General features: G+C 33.8%; 1 protein-coding gene across 1 annotated transcript; it reads right to left on the bottom strand.

The window, feature by feature from the left end:
• Window positions 1–685: 685 nt before the first annotated feature.
• LOC107403395 (callose synthase 9) lies at window positions 686–19,051 on the bottom strand. The gene is made up of 52 exons (XM_016010275.4): window positions 18,688–19,051; window positions 17,524–17,728; window positions 17,234–17,331; window positions 16,868–17,031; window positions 15,975–16,071; window positions 15,688–15,798; window positions 15,486–15,611; window positions 15,289–15,378; window positions 15,046–15,143; window positions 14,829–14,946; window positions 14,517–14,651; window positions 14,226–14,302; window positions 14,077–14,155; window positions 13,843–13,971; window positions 13,390–13,492; window positions 13,068–13,191; window positions 12,747–12,936; window positions 12,558–12,610; window positions 12,009–12,069; window positions 11,842–11,923; window positions 11,176–11,225; window positions 10,888–10,974; window positions 10,645–10,730; window positions 10,462–10,486; window positions 10,271–10,365; window positions 10,059–10,140; window positions 9,761–9,921; window positions 9,499–9,619; window positions 8,700–8,794; window positions 8,525–8,615; window positions 8,280–8,440; window positions 8,051–8,160; window positions 7,500–7,634; window positions 7,089–7,157; window positions 6,833–7,007; window positions 6,593–6,707; window positions 5,653–5,772; window positions 5,125–5,240; window positions 4,947–5,030; window positions 4,733–4,845; window positions 4,454–4,506; window positions 4,214–4,390; window positions 3,651–3,698; window positions 3,380–3,544; window positions 3,134–3,247; window positions 2,954–3,042; window positions 2,660–2,818; window positions 2,477–2,579; window positions 2,241–2,360; window positions 1,530–1,580; window positions 1,235–1,417; window positions 686–1,132 (listed from the first exon to the last, which is right to left on the bottom strand). Exons 2-52 carry the CDS (start codon window positions 17,723–17,725, stop codon window positions 896–898), a joined length of 5,727 nt encoding a protein of 1,908 aa, XP_015865761.3. The 5' UTR covers window positions 17,726–17,728; window positions 18,688–19,051; the 3' UTR covers window positions 686–895.
• Between the last annotated feature and the right edge of the window lie 538 nt (window positions 19,052–19,589).

The following is a 19,589-nucleotide window of genomic DNA, read 5'->3' as shown; positions in this document are numbered from 1 at the left end:
TTAAACTTGGAGATGCGAATTTTTGTTTTGTTTTGTTTTTTTTTTTTTTTCATTTATCTATTAAATTTCAACCGAACAAAAAATATTTTTAACTGATATCATAATAGTCTAAAAATTGTTGTGGACGTTATTAATTACAAATTACCATCAAAACTCAATAAAAATTAATGAGGACGCTGTACTATTTATCTATTTAAGACTAGGTAGTCGCTTGGCACTGTCAGCTGTTCTAACACGTGGGAGACGTGATGTGTAAAAAAGTTTTTTTTTTTTTTTATTTGGAAAGAAGGGTGTGACGAGAAAAGGGTTTGAACAACAGCTTCCATATCAAATAATCCCAGGCTTTAGTCCAACCTCTTGGCTTTGGGAAGGGTGCATCGCAATTTTGTGTTTGTTATTAACCAAAAAAACAAAAATTTGAGTTTGCCTGTGCATACTATTATCATGCAACTTTTTAATGTAAAATCATTTTGGACAACTCATATTTCCATAGTCTTATTTCCTTGTACTACTAAAATATGTGCTTCCCGATGTTTAATATAAACCGGTTTGTCCGTAATGGCCAAACAAGTTAGAAAACTTTCTAGAATTCCTGCAGTTCCTAACAGCCAAATAGGCTGAGTAGTGATTCACACTTGTTATATAAAATTCAATCCAAAGCTTGATTGATTCTAAGAAAAGTAGATTTGTTGCTGGGAAATACCAAAGCCTCTTAAGCCATAATAACACATCTGCCCGCAGGCATAAAGTTTATATGATACACACCAACTATTCACAATAATACAGTGGATTTCCTACAATTAATAAATCAAAATTACAGCAAGAACTTGGAAGAGTTCCCCAAAAAAAAAAAAAAAAAAAAAAAAAAACCACCTGTGAGGTACATATGATATGATTATATCCCAGAATTGGGATTGTTTCCAGCAAGGATAAGAGAAATTTCCAACCCTCGGCTGAAAGCCTGGTTGAACATGAGTCTTGTTTGGAATGTGGACACAAATGGGAACCACGAAAACAAGGCAATGGGGATGAATATGAGCATCCCCATGCCTGCATCGTATAGACGGGCAAGGGAACGAATGGATTTCCACAATCCCAATTTCTTCATCAAAGGTTTCCAAGCTTCAGCAATCTGAACAATTGTAGGACAAGTACAACATTAGCAGTCAAGAATGGGAAAGAACTATGACCAACAAAAAAGAAAAAATGACTTGAAGCAACAAATAAAACTTACACAAAGAATTCCCCATCCGGTAGGTACAAATGCTAAGATGGAAGCAAATATGTCTGTAACTGACAGATCTGTAAAGATAACTGCAACGGCGACACCAGTAAGAGCCATCAAGAAGGAAAGACCTTGGATGAAGCGCAACAGAAGTTGGAAATTAACAGATATTTTCTGGCTGAAGGTGAACACCTGTGAAACCGAAAAGAAAGAATATTCAATACCACGAATTATGAGAGGCCATGGACCTGCAAAAATATTCTTCCCTAACATTTTACATGCTATATTCAAAGTCAATCTGCACCTTGAAAAGAATTATGAGAACCACTAGTACGATCCATGAGAGACCATAGACCTGCAAAAATACCCAAACGTTGTGAAATGTGGTGGTGAAACATAAATATTGGTGAGAAGAAAACTATGAACACTCTGCAACGAATAGCTTATTATACTGCCTTGGCTCTAGCATAATTACCCACTCATTTACAGCAGGTAGCCACTAACTTGTTGATTAATTAGCTTTACAGTAAGGATGATCTTTGCTTTCATGAAGTTTCCAAGTTCTATCATACTGGCTTGCAATCACCAAGGTTTTTCTTTTGTAAATGCATCAAGACAGAGAGTTTAGAAGCCTGCTGGTTACAAACCTTACATCTCATGAATGAAGGCATGAAGGCATCTACCGTCTACGGGAATTAAGTCATGGTAGGATCCAATCAACTCATAAGCAATAGAGGATAACCTCCCAATCAATCAAGTTTCAAATATTTTTCTTAACCTTCTTTTGGTATAATGAAGACAAATGTCTCATACAAAATATACCAATCACGGTTCCAACTGTACAAATTCTCTTACACATGGTTTCCATATTGAAGAAAACAAATAAAAATAGTTATTTGGTGAAACGGAAATAGCAAAAACATGGTTACAATCAACAAAAGCAATGGGACTGACTGTATGCTTATTAGAGGAAGAACAAAGCAGAAACCACTTAATTAATAAAGAGAACTGATACCGTCAATGATGTATTTGATCCTTGCACATCTAGCTTGTAGACAACCCCATACTGGAAGATAAAAAATCTTAGACTCAAAATAGTCTCAGCAACCCTTCCTGAAAATGTTCGAATATGTGCCTGCAGACACATCATCTCAGGACAATTGGCAAATGAACAAAAAATAAACAAACATAATAAACAACTTTGAATTTAACGGAGGATATAGGTAGACTTTGTCAAGGATCAAAGAGTACCAATTCTTCATCCCACCAAGCTTCCCAGCTTTCTTCTCCCTTAACACCAATTCCACCTCGGTAGAGTAGCCAATTTGTCCAATCTCGGAAATCCTCAACTATTCTACAAGGACAGAACAAAAGGGCTAAAAAAAGCAGTGCATCAATTGAAAAACAAAACAACACCTGAAAAGTACAACTTACTTTTGCCACTCAAATCCAGAAGGATTGAACAAATAGGGAGCAAAGAGCCACGAAATTGCCATGAACCAACTACTAACGGTAAGAAGAATGTATGACAGTGCACCATCTTCATTGTATCCATAGGCAACATATACTACCAACAAAAGCACAACCTCCAATCTGATGACAATGATGGAGTAAATTAATTATTCCATTTTCAGTGCACACACACTCAAGAAAAATCTCACAGCTAAGCTTCATCAACTTCATCAGCAATTCAAGGAGGAAATAGATGGGATAGAGACAGAGTCTTACCCTTTGACAAAATGACTGCGGGAATAGAGCCTGTAATTCTCTGAAAATTTAATATGCCTAACCACAAATCCCCTACCAGTTGGTTGATACTGTTGATATAGAATTAGAATGTTTATGTCATTCCATCAAAGGATACAAATTAAACAGGAAATTAAACAGGATATAAGTAGGAAAACAAACCCTTGCACCACCATGAAGAATAGTCCGCCCAAAATAATGTGTTCTTGTGCCTAGAGAGAAGGTGAAGAAGACTGAACAAAGTTGAAGCTGCATGGTAACAAAACTAACAACAGCCTGCAGCAGTAATTAAGAGAAAATCATTAACAAACAAGAAAAAAGCTGTTCCTTCTGAACATACAATGGATAAATACAATACAAGAATTCCATAAAGTAGAAAAATGCACACATGGGAGAGTCCAAATTTACCCTCAGGAAACCCTGTTCCAAGATGAAACACAAAACCATCGGTACAGCAGTGAAAATACCAATCTGATATAGAAATTGTGTGCTTAGAGCTGCGGTAAGTGCAGTATTCTTGGAAATATCAGCTCGCCCTCGCTCTTGAATAGTTTCTCCAACTCCAGATAATGCCTAAAACAAGAACCGCAAATAAAAAAATAAAAATAAAAAGGAGTGAAAAATACATCCATTTACACGTAAAGTAAGTTGGCATATGAAATCAACAATATTAACTTACCAAATATGCTTTCCCATAGAGAAAAATGTATACAGTCAATACTGTCAACTGCACAAAAGTATAAAGAGGTGAACTCGCTCAAAAATAAAACCAGGTAGCTTCCACACAATAATTGTATCACAAAGCTCTCAAAAAATCAAATGCACACAGCATTATTAATTAGAGTAACAATCTGTCTAGCTCACTCTATCCAAATTTTCTTTCAAAAACAGGAAATTTGAAGCCAAAAAACAAATGTAAAGACAAATCCAACACCAAAAAACCACTGTGGAAATTACAAAGTTTCCTCATTATTTTGCAAACAATATAACTTTCTTTTTAAAATATGATTATAAAACCCAGGGATTATAAAATCCGAATGAAAAGGAGCACAATCCCTATACCTGAAATTGGAATTCGAAACTATTAAACTACTAATTGTATTATATTGTTCCATATTTAAAACTTCTGAAACATTTTTCTTTACTTATTTTGAGTCACCTGAGCCAACTCATTTCAATCTCCAATCTATCCAATAAGATACAGAATAAAAATTCAGATGATATAAAGCACAAACATCATACCATAGTACAAACATAGTAGCCAACAGTGGTAAAGTAGAATGACATCATCCGAAAGAAATCAAATAGCTGACCAAGCCTATACACATCACGACTAAGAACTTGTTCACCATTACCACCAGCAACCTTCCCTTCAAATATAGCAATCTGATTGAGCCCAACATCTCGTCCCTTGCCAACCTGTAGAAGTTAGTTAGAAACTGACATCCTAACCCATATCAATAAGAAAATGGAAAACCTCACCTGAATATACTCATGGTGTGTTACATTTCCTTGACGCAAGGTTGAATTGAATCCTGGTTAACACCAAATTGTACAAATAGTTAAATATTCAAATAAGATTGTATTCAACTATGGAAAAAACTGTGCCTAGAGTCTGGCATAATTACAAACTCCACACTGGGTTAGGATGTGATTGCACAAAAGGGTTTATAATCAATTAAAGGGTTAGGATGTGATCACACAAAAATAATTGCATTAGAAACTATGACATTAACATCGTACTAAGCTAAAGGATAACACCTGCATAGATATCTTCACTGATGTTAATAACACGAGATGCCTTGCTGATACCGCCTCTTGTTATGTGGAAAACTCTATCAAAAACATCTGGATGACCATAATGCATACGAACCCTTAAAACATTCAAAAAGTCACATTATACGCTCTTGATTATGAAGATATAGGAAAAGTAATGGAAAAGATGGCAAAATAAAATTAGTCAAGATGGACTTACTTCAATGGATTTGCTAGTACACGTTGACCTAGAGTTACAAAGCTTGCTTCTTGATTGGACATGAATGAGGCTAAGGAAGAGACACTAGACATGATACACATAATCATTCAAATAAGTTTGGAAATGCAGAAAATTAAAGAGAAATACTTGTAATACATCAAGGTGCAATGGAAGTTACCTTCCTGTAAACACATGTTCTCTGACACCAAGAATTGTGGGAGAACGAATGCCATGATCACGATGAAATTCTTCAAGAAGATTCCTCACTTTCAAAGCTTCCTCAAAATAATTATCCTGAAGAAGCATTGTAATAAGCAATAGCTACATAGAATATCTTCATATACTAAATCCTTCTAAACAACCACAGTCTCAGAAAATGTAAAGAAGAATGAACTTCATCATGGTCCTTCGCTCTAAAAATATGGTCAGTATGAAACTCGGTCAGTGTAGAGAAAACTAAGGCAGTTTGTATTTCATTACTTAATAAACAGTGGCAAAGGCACCGTTCCAGTGAATGGACCCATCCCCTATTCTTTGCTACTTCCTAGTATCATCCCCGTAAACAACTATGTTTGCACTGTGTGAATGTCATAAAAATAAAATAAAAATAACAAAACCTTCTTCCAGGAGAATACTTGTTAGTTATGGATCACCAGTTTTAGCTTCTACTTAAGAACATTATGAAACTAAAAGATATGGTGATCACCTGATCCATGTCAATGGTTTGAATTGCATTTCCACGAGTAAATACAATAGCATGGTTTTGATTTTCAGGTTTTCCTTCGCCAAGTTCAGGATTTCCAGGCAATTTTATTGAGTAAATTTCCTATAACATCAAAGAAACCATCAACTTGCAAAGTATCTAACATCATTAAAATGCAAAAATATATATACTAAAATACAGAAATAATAGTATCTTCCAGAAGTAAAACAAGCTACAAACAACCTTATAAAACATAATGATACAGGGAAATACTAACGCTACTTCTGAATGAGGATATATGTATCTTATATACAAATAAATTAAACAATTTTTAAAAATTGCTAAAGTACACAAGAATTATAGACATATCTTAAATTATAAGAACAAGGAACCAATAAAGGAAAAATCAAATCTAAAATAGAGACAATATAAGGAATTCCACATCAAAAATATTATAATTCCAAATTTCTTCCAATTTCTCAATCACTGTTAATGTTATGAATAAACATTATAGCAGTAAATCATTTATGACTTGCATACTTGCATAGGATATTTTTAATACCAACTAATCACCCAATGTCCTTGGTCATTTTTATCTCTTTTGAGCGATTCAGAAATAGCAACCAATTCAATAAATCTATTCTATGGACTTCCAAAGATAATTTACTTAACTTATTATTAATCAAGAATTTCATATATAGCTAGAACGGCCCTCACAGATATATCAAGAAGAGTAATTTACAATATTCAGAATAATTTTATAATATTCAAGCCACAAAATACATGAGAAGTAGCACAGTTCAAACACCTATCCAAGAAAAAAACCCTCAAAAGACTAACTGGAAGCATATAATATCATAAAAGAAATTCTCCATAAGGACAGTGCATGGGAAAATATAAGTTGTTAATCAACCAAAAACTACAAAATTACAGAAGATAGAACCTTGTCCTTCCCATTGATATCAGCTTTAACAAGTTTTGAGAAGAATTCTCTTTGCACTTTGCCATCTTTGATAGTTTCAACCTCATCAATAAAAGCGACGCGGAGGGCTTCATTTCTAACAATAGAAGAAAATAGTAAAATTAGATTATTTTTATCTAATATCTGGAAAAGAAAACATATTGATCAAAATATATCTGATCAAGGGAGGGTATGAACAAGGATGGCTCGATAATAGTTCACCTTTGCATAAGCAATGCAATGTCAGCAGCCTGAGGTTTTCGCTCCTCTTTTTGCCTTCCATAGATTTGACATGTAACTACATATGTAAACTTTAGGTCTGCCTGAGCCCGTGTTTTAGGGGACAACTCAAAACCTCGAGTATCAATTGCATTATTTGAAATTCCAGACTCCAAATCTGAAAATGGCACTGTATGATGAGACAACATGCAATGCTAGATAAAGAATATAAAAGAATAAACACTATCATTATCCTAACCTCCAGAAGTCATTGTCTCTAGATAGGTCTGAAGCATTAGAGCTTTCCTATAGTACATCATCCCACGAACTGCAAATGTGGATAAATTTAGAAGAAAAAAACTAATTATTGCAAAAACATGCATTCATTCCAAACTAAATAGTAAAAAAGAATATACAGAAGATTTAAAATAAACAAAACTCCATGACCTATATTCATTAACCAACAAACTACTATCTGATTTAACCAACAAACAATACAATGTCCCTATCTCTGAACTTTAGGACCTATATTCATTAACCAACATAAGAAGCTGCATCCTGAGGAAGCAATCAACCCACTCTCCTGACTCCACCCAACAAGAAAATTATTACAAGAAAGTAGAGACTTCCAAGAATAATACAAATATATTGCAAGTTAGAAAATATCTACCAGTTCTGGCCAATGTTTGGCCCCTGTAAGAGGCCCAAAACCTAAGTTCCAGGATATCACTGTCACTACTAGCAAGTTCTGATTCGTGTGTACTTTCATCACGACCAATTCGAGAAAGAAAGTTTTTCCACTCATCTGCACACAAAATAGTGCTAAAATTAATGTCATAAGCTATCGGTAAACAGCCCTTTCTTCTAGAAAAATTATTTTTTAATTAAAAAAATGGACAGGCCAAAAAAACAACAGAGGTTTAAACAGAAATTGGAAAAATTAACAGCAGAGCACATCAAGAATAAGTATCATCAAATATCCAAAACTTTGCATCAACTTCATCATAAGCACACCAACTGATTATGCACATAATAAATCCACCCAACTTTTGCCAACCATTCAAAATCTCTCTAAACCTAAGAGCAAACCAGAATAGTTCACATAAGCAACTCTTGCGAGTAAGCAACCACAATCCACATTTCAGTTAACTAAGTAGGATGGCATAACTGTGTGACAAACTGCAATATCTGCTACCTCCACTGAATGGAAGTAGAACGTACCTGGATATATCTTTTGGAGATAAAACAATAAAGATATTCCATCCTCATTTTTCTTCAGGAGTTCATCCATGCTATAAAGAACAATCTCAGAATAATAAGGTGTGAACACACTGCATGACAACATAAGAAAAAAGATGAGAATGCAAGACTCATCAAGCATATGTACGTAATCCTAAGAGCAATGCAACATATAGAGGGAATTTGTGAAGAACTCCAATCTATGTCTTACCTGAAGGACAGCATCTCCCGGACCGGCTTTGCTACAGGCATCTCCATAAAGAGGGAATTTGTGAAGAACTCCAATCTACGTCTGGCCTCCAGATTTCTTGGAATATTTGAAGCTGAATCTTTGATGGTTAATAAAGCATGCAATCTTTTGATCTGTGCTCTCTGCGAAATCCATAATTTAAAAATCTCATACAGAACCATATAAACTGATAAATAAAGAACCAAGGTAAGGATTCTATATCATACCAACTCCGCATCCTTGGGCCACTTTAACTTTGAAAACAAACGACCTTCTGTCCTTGCTTTTGACAGCAAATTCCATGTGTCATAGGTATCCCTGAAAAATCCAAGAAAAGCGTTTAATTGGAAGTCAAAAGAAATGTTTACCACACAAAAGCAGAGAGTTATGAGTTTAACAGACCTCATGTTAACAGAAAGAAAATCATGGCGGACAACATCGTAGAGATCTTGAACAGCCTTAACCGCACCTTTCTCCAGTTCTGATGCTTCCCCTCTCTGTAAATTTAAAAAATTCAAAACCAGATGTCATAAAGCCAATTTAACATTCAAATCTGGATCAGAGAATTTAGCATACAGAAACACAAACTTACACATTATTTACGGCAGCAGCAGAAAAACAATGATTAAATTTGCTTAACTCAAGAAATATTGTTAGTTCAGAGGAATATATGGATATTTTGGAAAGTCAAAGAAAGGGAGAAATTTATGAGAGGAAGGAACCAACACCCATATATCATAACCTTTAAAAAGCATGTTGTCACCCTCTTGGAGGGCACAAAAGTAATTCTTTTTGCTCATACTTTTAAGAAAAGAACAGAGAGACGTTGTAGGACACATTGTAACTAAAATAGCTACGAAAAATATAAATTGATAAGATAAATTGAAAACTATAAATCCATTTATCGATTTATAGAAAGTAACCCACATGCACTTGCATTTTTTTACCTCATCCCCCCAATTATGGTCAACAATACCTCATCCCACCAATTATGGTCAACAACTATTGTATTATAGATATTTTTCAGCCAATCATACATACATGTATCTGAACCAGAACAGAAAACATAGCTTATACAATCCTCAGATTCCTATTACACATTAAAGGTGGTAATATGTTCAGCCAAGTGGCAACAGTATTATTGAGAAACCACAACCACTGATTAATATGAGTAAAAATTTAATTGATAATTAATACAAACCAGAACTCCTGTTACTGCAGTTAATCTTGATATAACAATTGGCAGCTTATTCAGTTGGAAATTGACTTGAATACTCCTCTTTCTGATGCTTTCATCAATATCTTCATATATCCTTTCAACCCTGAAAATATAGGACGACAATATTTAAGAAATTCAAATAACTGCTCGTTACAGATACCCATACCAGAGCTTAAAGTGCAAACCAATTATTTTATTTATTCTATTTCATGTTTATGATTTCTAACTTCAATCATGAACTTACCACATCCTTCCTTCATCATCCAATATTTCCGTCAAGATAAGCCTAATGGTGTGGTAGCACTCCTGAACAGCATACTTCATAGAGTCATCTCGCGATATTCTTTCCCAAAGTTCATCTTGTGAATCTCTACTCTCAACAGCAATGTCCTTAGCCAAAATTATCTACATATAAAATTTCATACATTAAGTTAAACCATACACGTAACAAATATAAAAGATATCATCCAGGAAAACACTTCTATCCAAAATGTGGAATTTAAATGTGTATAAGTATTCTAATAGTTAAAACGACAAACAACCTTGCTAGCAAGAAGGAAAAGGGGCCATTGGACCAAAGGAAGAGTTCCAGAGTTCCTAGGCATCAGAAGCAAATCCATTTCCCTGCAAAAAAATAAAATATAACACAAATAAGTGGCTTCAAGAAAATTTACCAACAAGTACAGCAAATCTCATGGAATTTGAAAGTACTTCAAAGTCAAAAAAAAAAAAAAAAAAAATTTATGGTACTCACATGTCAGTAATATAATCTTCTTCCCTTAGATTTTTTATGATTTCATTCCAAAAGGGAGAAAACCGAGCAGCATCAACCTTATTCTTCTCCACAACCTTGAATTAAGATAAAAACTTTAATTTAGCGTTAAGAAAAATTGATTTTTTTTTTTTCTTCCCCCCCTCCCTCCTCCTCTCGAGGATATAACTCACCTCATTATAAGTCTGATTGGAATTCCTGCAAAAGAAAAAAGCATTTAGATGGCAAGCAAATGCGAAAGACACTAGTACATATACATGGAACTATCCATGTTCAATAGCCATCCTGAAAGAACTCAATTTACAGTATAATTACATGAGAAAAGAAATACGCATAAATAGGAAGGAGACATTGACCTATTGGGAAGAGGTATATGAAGTGTGTCCATAAAAGCTCCGGGAAACTGCTCAAAAAGTTTGTGAAGTGCTTCCAATGACCTAATCTGAATAATAAGAAAAGAGAAGAAGTCAAAGCACTACCAAAACAATCATGCTACTGCCTAGATAATAAACACAAAACAAACAACAGGTTCATCTTTAACATTATGTGACACATAAAACAGAATCCGATGAAATCATGAAATCAAACAACATGCTCACCTCCCCGAGACGATCTCTAGCGCCAAGCAAGAATCCAACAACAGCAGATACAAGAGTGTAGAACACATAGATATCTAAGAGATAAATCTGCAACTCGAAACAGAAAGGATCAAACAGGGAAGTGAAAAGAAACAGAAAAACAAAGCATTATGGAAAAGAGAATAAATCAAAAGCAAAATAAAAGTAAATTGTAAACCCTAACCGTAAATTGTTGATGCAAGTAAAATTACAGGACTGCAAATGACTAAACATTAAGATAAAAATAACAGCCAAAAGTTTCAAACTTACAGCTACCACTGGTGCCCATAAGCTAAGAACAGTCAAAGCATTATGGTTATCTGCAAGCACAAGAAACAATTTAAACTGCCAGGAAACAAGGAAAATAACATCTACCTACTCTCTGAAAACATCTTTCTTATACAAATCAAATTCATTATAAGTAAATAAAAGAACTAATGGTCCTACTTACAGAACTTTACTCTCGGAAACAATAAAAGTTCTCTCTTATGAAAAAGTCATGAAAATTTCACATCCAACATCTCAATCACATAAAAAATTCATAATATGATTGTCATTTTCAATCAAAAGCATTAACAGTATGGAACCTTCTTCGACTAAGAATCAATGGGCTGCACAAGATATAGCTTTCTAGTAAATTAAAATATTTTCTCAATTCAAATGATGTAATCATGATAACTATTTGAATTTAATACCAATTAAGAAAATATACGTTAAAATTTTGAAGCAGATAGTTATTTATTACAACCAGGGGAGAAAGGAAATCACTAGATGTTTCTCAAAAGACGTTCCTAAATCATTCTCCAAGGGAGGGAATAAAAAAAATGGATAACAACACAAGTTCCTGCATTCAATGGCTTTCAGCATGTGACAAAACCAGATGATATACACGCTAAAATTCATTCCCAAAAAAAAAAATACAAGCTAGTTGCTCACTTTGAGATACTAGATCATGCCAAGAATACTCTATAGTAGATTCACGTATTATTGCCCTAGTTGGTTTCACCAATGGCTGGATCTGCAAAAACAAAAGAAAACTTCTGCACATTAGCAGAAGAACATTATCACCAGATTTTTTTTATTTTTTTAAACTCAAAACTAACCTGGAGGAAATAAGCAAATGCGAATTTTCCACCCAAAACAAGAAGCCAAAATAGCAAATATCTGCAAAAGTAGTGATTATCAAACAATTTTTTTTTTTTTTTTTTTAAAAGAACTACCAGCAGTGTAAGAACAAGTTACTACTAACAAGAATCTTTCATAACTTTTCAAAAAGCAATAAAATAAGTGACCACAAACTACTTTTCTCTTCAGGATAAACAGTTATTTAGAGATTCATAGAGTGATAAGCTTTTTCCCTCTAAGCAATAAACTGGTTGGTATTTCCCTATAGAAATTAGTCTTAAAAACAGATTCTGAAAGAATCTTGTGCAGCAATTCAACAAATTTCTTTTGCAAAGCACAGTTAGGTGAACTTTCATATAATTATAGTCCTATGTTTTCAACTTTTCCACCAAATTAAAGAAAAGGATAAATTCTCACATCATTCTAAATCAATGTAGAATTGAAAAAAAAATAAATAAATAACAAAATTAAATGTCCATATGGCATAGAGTTGGAGAGATGTAAAAAGATAGAGATTTAGAGATTACTTGATAAAATCAGTACTCCTCTCATACATGCCACGGCCAACATAATATCGTTCCTTCATCAATGAATAGTAGAAACAATAAACCAATCGATCAACAAAATGTAAATCAAGCAACAATGGGAAATATAAGAACCAATGTATAAAGGATGACATTGAAGTCTAAAAAGCGAAAAGAAAAGAAAAAAAAAACCTGGCGCATCCATTTGACAAAGCGAATTAAAGGCCAGCGATCACATTGATTAGTTAATTGGTGGCAGGCAGGTATTCGCATAAGGAAACTAATGAAGAATTGGATACCAGCATATATGCCTACTACAATCACATACAATCTGAAAATAACAGGATTTCCATTCTGTTTATTTTCCTCCTGAAGAGCTTTCCTGAATTAAGGCACATAAAAAAAAAATTAAATTAGACTTGCAAAATCCAAAACATACAAGCAACAGGACCAGGACCACCAAGCAGAAACAAAGACATCGAAAGATATGCTCCACATTAACTGAATACATACACATAAAGAAAAGATAAGACAGCCGATGTCGTACTGAACCAAAGAAAACGGAGGAAAATACGAGAAATAGCTAGGCGTCGTGTTGTCGAATATGCCCCATACATCATGAAAACATCAAGAACACCTATGTTAAGAAACCATCAGAAACCAAGTTAGTAAAATACAATGATAAAAATTGCCTTGATAGCATGGTCAACTAAAAGTTAGCAAAATGCAATGATAAAAATTGCCTTGGTAGCATGGTCGACTAATATTAGAATAGACGTTAAATGTAAGAATACAAACAACACACTATATCACTCTACATAGTATAGAAACATACTCTCAAAAAACTTCATTATAAGAAATGTTGGACCGAGACTGAGAACCTCCCGAATGGTCTTGGCATCAAAACGTCCATCATTGAACGCAATTATAGCGAGTCCCTGAATACAGTAGAACACAAAAGAAAACAGTCGGTTTAGCACACAGCAAAGGCAGGAGGAAAAGAAAGTATTTCAATGATAAAAAGCATATTAATTTACTTGCATCTATTGAATATAACAACAGTTGCAAATTTCAATTCCATTTATTTAATGTCAAGATCAAGAGTGGCAGGCAAAGATACACTAAAAGATTGTTTCTTTTCTTTCTTTGTCTAATGAAGGGTGCTTATGATATTAGGCCACAGAAACAAATTTAAAAATACAAAATAGAAGGGAAAAAATAAACATATGAAGGTGTGGACTTATAGTGAAAAGTGTGAAACAGAAAAATTCATGGTAAACATGCAAACCTGAAACATCATCACAAGAAATATCCATAGGCGATGGAAACTATGATATAGGTGAAGAAAAGTCCTATGCTCAACAAATGACGTTTTCCCTTGGCGTTGACTAGTGCCTGTGCCTGATTTAAGCATATTCTGTATCAAAATAAGAAAACAAAATTACTTACAAATTCAGATAAAAAATCAACAAGATATTGTTTAAACTATCTTCCAACTCTGTGAATAGAATAGTAAACCAACCTTTGACCTGGGTTTTGGTTTTTGAAAAAACAACGAACTTCTGCGCCATGGCCAGCTAAGCTCAAAACAATGGAGTGACCTGAAAGAAAAGTGTTAGCCTTCAAGTTATTAATATCAACTAGCAGACACCATTGTTTCAGAAAGTTTACCAAAAATACTCATTAAAATCATCATAATTGCGCCACGCAGAGTGAGGTGCCCGCCCGTTTTCATTGTTTGCAGCTTCCTATGCAATTTGTGTATAAGAGATGAGACAGCTCTCCATAATCCAATTCATCATAAATATTATATTTAAATTGGCTGAGACCATAATAACATGATTAATATATCTTTTTCAATAGTTAAACCTCCAGTGGACTGGGGGGAAAAAAATTGATATGAATCCAAAGCAAGAAATTCCTCATCAACTTTTACTATTAACTGCTATCAATGAGACATACCGCAGCCACCACCTCATATAGAGGAGCAATAACATTATCAATGAACGAAACACCATTCTCAGAATTCTCAGAACGGCAACTGTTGGCTGGCTGTGGAACCTGCTGCCTTAAAATCTCATCCATTTCCCTTGCCATCTGCAAATAAAAATTAATATTTCAAAGAATATGACTAATTATAACAAAAAGAGAAGGGAGCTCAGAAAACCTGCACATTCAATTAAATTAAAAAAAGCAAATGATAATTTTTCTTTCTGTGCCTTTTCCTTTCCCTAGTAACTCCCAAAATCCAAACACAAGTTAAGGTTGACATACATGATGAAATATGTAGCACAAGCATTCTGGAAGGAATCTGATATTGGATGCTTCACCCCATATCAAGAAGTATAGAGAAACAAACAACAATTTCTTTTCCTTGCTAACAGTCTCAAAACTGAACACAATCAAATTATTTCATGAGTCACTATCTGCCACAACAAATCAAGTGAAGGAACAGTAACAAAAAGTGTGAAACAGGTTTAACCATTTCTACCTGCTCCAAACTGGCTGAATGCACAAGTAGTTACACCACTTTATATAATTATCAAGCGACGTCACAAATACATTATGTACCACAGCCTCATCCAACATCTATAGCAACAGTACACCAAAATAAGTTCTTTACAATAAAAAATAATAATAATGAAATAAAAGAATCGATAAACTTTTAACTTAAGTTTTCTTAATTCAATGAGTATATCAATCCATATGGAAATGATAATGATATGAGACTTACAGGTTCAGTCCCTTCGAGAATAGGAAGCTGAGACTGCTCATTAGCAAGCAGATGAACAATATGCTCCCGCTGGTTAGAAACATTGTCTTTCTGGTAATCATGAATTTAAAATATTAGAAGCTGAAAACATGTACTCCAAATAGAATTACAGACACAAAGATAAAACAAAAATAAGATATAATCAAGAAAGCACAAACCTGAAATCCAAAAATATAATGCAAAAAATCAAGCATATCAGCTTGCCTTGTCACAGGTATGGAAAAATCTGAAGGCAATTTTGGTAGGCCACTAAAGTATTTTAATGCCAATATGGCTCCTTGAACCTGTACATAAATTCTTTGGATTAAGAAATAAGGCAAATAACAAATACAAACCTGATATAAAAGTGGACCAACTAACCTCAGGAAAAGAACCAATTGCATTTGTTTTGCTAGGACCATCCAACGGAATAATGTTATAAGCTATTAGGTCCTCAATCATTGCTGCATCAGATTCCATTACCCGTTTTAGCTGCAAAGAAAGCAGCCTATTGTCAGATGCAACAAATCAAATAGATCAATTACATTAAAATACTAAAGCTGTATAACTGCTCATCTTGATGGATGCAACAATGATAAGATTAAATTTATAGATTAAATATAACCAAAACACTTCATATACTTAAATATTTGCAGTAAGCTTCCAACCTCTTCAGGAATTTCCTGAGTCAACTGCTGCAAAACTGTTCCTAAAACTTTTAGGGTTGCAAAAACTCTTTTTCTCTTCACTGTCTTTCTCTCCAACCTGGATTGAGCAGATTATTATAAGCAAACTGATCAATATGAAAGCCAAATAAGAAAAGAACTATGGCATCCTTTGAAAAAGAAAAAAAAAAAAAAAAAAAAACCGAAGAAGAAGAATCTGTTTGTGAAAGATATAAAATGCATGTTTAAAACCGAAATAACCAATAGTCATAATTTACTACTATGATCCTATGTATGATGGCAAACAGAAAAAAACATTTGCACTCATTTTGATAAAAAGTTTTAAATGGTTTCCAATTTGATGCTTCTGTTTTATGTTTTTTGTCTTTTTTTTTTTTTTTTTTTTTTTTGGGTCCTTTTTCTTTTCTTTTTTCCTTGAAGCTTGAAGCTAGGTGATGAAACTATCATTTAAAGCATAAGCAAATTATGTGCAACCAGCAAGGAAAAACAAAAACATAAAACATAAATAAGGTGTTATATTTGGTGCCAAGGATCTTTTGTTCTTTTTTTTTTTTTTTTTTTTTTAATTAATTAAAGTCAAACCAAATAAAGGGTGCATACACAAGGGAATTACTTAATGGTACTGCACACCCCACCTCACCACCACCACAAAGGAAGTCAGTAAATGTGCTTAGAAAATCTTACACATAAACCATCAACACTCACTTTGAAGGATAGTTAATACACTGGATGCATTAGCAAAGTATCAACATGCTCATGGAACTAAACATGCTCATGGAACTAATGAAAACAATATGACAAGGGTGCATGCTTAAAAAAAAAAAAAAAGCAATAGCAAGTCTAGTTGGGCCAATATGGGGACAGCAGAAACATACTCGCCCAAAATTCCACTAAAAGCAGCAGACTCCCTTAATTTCATTTCTTCTTCTCGTAACTTGTCTACATCATTTTGTTCTCTGTAGAGTTTGTAGAACTCTTGTAAGCGAGCAATGTCCTGGCTTCTATCTATCATTCCAACCTCCCTCTTTGCTAGCTTTTGCTGAAGATATATTTAAACAAAAAAATCACATTGATATTAAATTGAAATATTAGAAATCCCATCATAAATTTACAAGAAGAAATACCATACAATAATCAACAACATGCAAGAGAGCCATTTACTGAAAAAAGTTCCAAACATGTACATGCACATACACATAGAAAATTTTTGAAAATAAACGCACTCATAAAGACAGATATACCTTAATGACAGACATCAATCCGGTCTTGAATTGTAAAACCCCCCTTCCTTCACTATTAGGATCCAGATTTTGAGCCAATGAATAAGCATGCTCACATACTGTATGTGAAAAGGAATGAAAAACTTCTACTATCAAACATCGTTTAGTCTTCAATTGAACACATGCAAGCAATTAAAAATGAGAAACTAAAAGGCTAAAGTGGATATAGGGGACTAGAAAACCACCAAAATTCCTGAGATTATGATAATATTTGAACTAATGAACGCAAAAACTAAAAGTTAGCAACATACGGATTCTAGAGACATTAGGATCTTCATCTTGGATTTCATCTGCAGCTCGTAAAATTTCATCTATATCCCTGTTGTTTGCAAGTGACGATGGAACAAATGCAGCAATGCCACCAACAGGACGCCCATATGCATCAGTCCCAGTCCTTTCCCTCCTTAATGCTGCACGGACTAAACGCTCCCATAGATCCTCAGCCCGAGACATATTCTAGAAACAAAAAGCAAATTAAGTTAACAAAATCTTCAAACGTCTGCTCAAGAAAAACAAAACCAAAGAAAAACAACAGCAAAGGCAAAGACTTCTGCAGTTAACTAACTTCAAGTTGCCCCATTCAGATTGCATAAAGCAGCTACCGAACAGGTTATACATCATGAATGGAACAATTAAGAAAGAAAAGGGAAACATGCTTACTAGCAATTTGAAATAACAGCATTTTATGTAATCCTAAAGCTGCTTCTCTTTCCATCCATTTTTAAATTGATTAAATCCTATACTAAAGACAAATAAGGTCAGCCATTCAAAACCAACCAGGTAACCAAAACGACTCTTAAGCATTCAGTGACATACATTTGAAAGAGTTAATACATCACGGAAAATGGATTCTTTGCAGAGTGAAAACGGATGAGCTGAGCAGAAACTGTATATTTTAGGCCATGGTTAAACAAATTTTGAAATGCCCAGGTAAAGAACCTATTTGATATTTTAATTAAGTTCAAAATAAAACAATGTTAGGAAAGTTATCAACTATAAAGTGCTTAAAAATTCAAATTCAACTCAAAATGCTTAAGTGTAACTTGGTTTAATGTTAGGCTCTGTTTGGTCACTAAGAAAATGTAGAAACCAATTAGAAAACTAATAAAATTCTAAACAATCCATTGTTCACTAAAACCTAGGGAAATCAAAACTGACAAGAAAAACAGTAAACAATTTAATCCTTCATCATTGAAAACCAAAAAAAAACAATTAAAATAATAAGAAGAAGAAGAAGAAACAAGATATGATCTCTAATTAGATCTCCATTTTCAATACTAGGGTGCCATTTCCGTAAATAAAAATAATAATAATAATAATAACAATAAAATAAAGAATAAATAAAAATCTCAACAGAGACAGCAGGCTGGAAGAAGAAGCAAAGATGTAAACAAAAAGAAAAAGAAATAACAGACCCTAATCTAAGGTAAACTTAGATGAATCCGTCTCCAGCTCAGACCAAAAAGCCGTTCGTATCTTCTTCTCTTTCAAAAGACAGCTTTACGTCGCGATTAAGTTTTAAGATAGGCAGACGAAGAAACAAATAAGAACGTTTTTGAGTTTGAAAGATGGCTGATGTTAAAAGGTCAAAAGGGAAAAGGCGCAGGAATCTTAATCTATTAGTGGTGCAACCACGGCAACCGGTTTTACTGGTTACAGCCGGTCGTAGGTCTTAACACGGCGCCAAGGAGTTGTCTCTGCAAGACGCGCTGAAGAAAACTCTCCCACGTGGAAACCGGTGTGACCTTTCTCAAAATCCCCCGCGTCAGTTTGGAATAGGTTGTGTTTCCAATTTCTTTTAAAAAAAAAAAAAAAATTATGTTATTTTTTAACTTTTCCTTTTTATAATGTCAATTATCTTTTTATTTTCAGAATGGTAAAGTTAAAAAAAGAGAATAACGTATAAACAATAATATAACGTGTAATTAATATGGAGTTTATTACAATTTTTCTATTTTAGGTGCAGTGGACAATAATATATTAGATAAAACAATAATTTAATAGTGATTTCAAATTTTATCGGTTGTCCCTCCGAAGGGATAAATAACTCATAGAGCTAATTGGATACTTTGCTAGCCATAAGCAATTCGAAATACTCGACGTCAATTCTCATCAACTAATAAATTGTACATTAGAGAAGCACACCTTAGATGGGCTCTGCGGAACCTTGACCCTCGTAACGATATATTAATTTATTAAGCAAAATTACATATTCCCATTACCACTTCAGCGCCATTTTTAAGTTTGCTTTCCTACTTAAATTTTTTTTTTTTTTCCCCCTACTGGACTCGATCATTTTAATTAACTTTTATGAGAT

This window comes from Ziziphus jujuba, chromosome 10, assembly GCF_031755915.1.
Source record: "Ziziphus jujuba cultivar Dongzao chromosome 10, ASM3175591v1".
Taxonomy (NCBI): domain Eukaryota; kingdom Viridiplantae; phylum Streptophyta; class Magnoliopsida; order Rosales; family Rhamnaceae; genus Ziziphus; species Ziziphus jujuba.
The sequence above is the reverse complement of the archived record's forward strand: the minus strand, read 5'-3'. Positions and strand labels throughout refer to the sequence as shown.

Excerpts from the sequence above, each read along its gene's own strand:
- LOC107403395 (XM_016010275.4), bottom strand. The coding sequence starts at position 17,725 with ATGTCTCGGGCTGAGGATCTATGGGAGCGTTTAGTCCGTGCAGCATTA. Across the intron at positions 15,379-15,485 it reads ATTATATTTTTGGATTTCAG|AAAGACAATGTTTCTAACCA; the intron begins GTTTGTGCTTTC and ends CATGATTACCAG. Across the intron at positions 13,192-13,389 it reads TATAATGAAGTTTTTTGAGA|GTGTTCTTGATGTTTTCATG; the intron begins GTATGTTTCTAT and ends TTCTTAACATAG.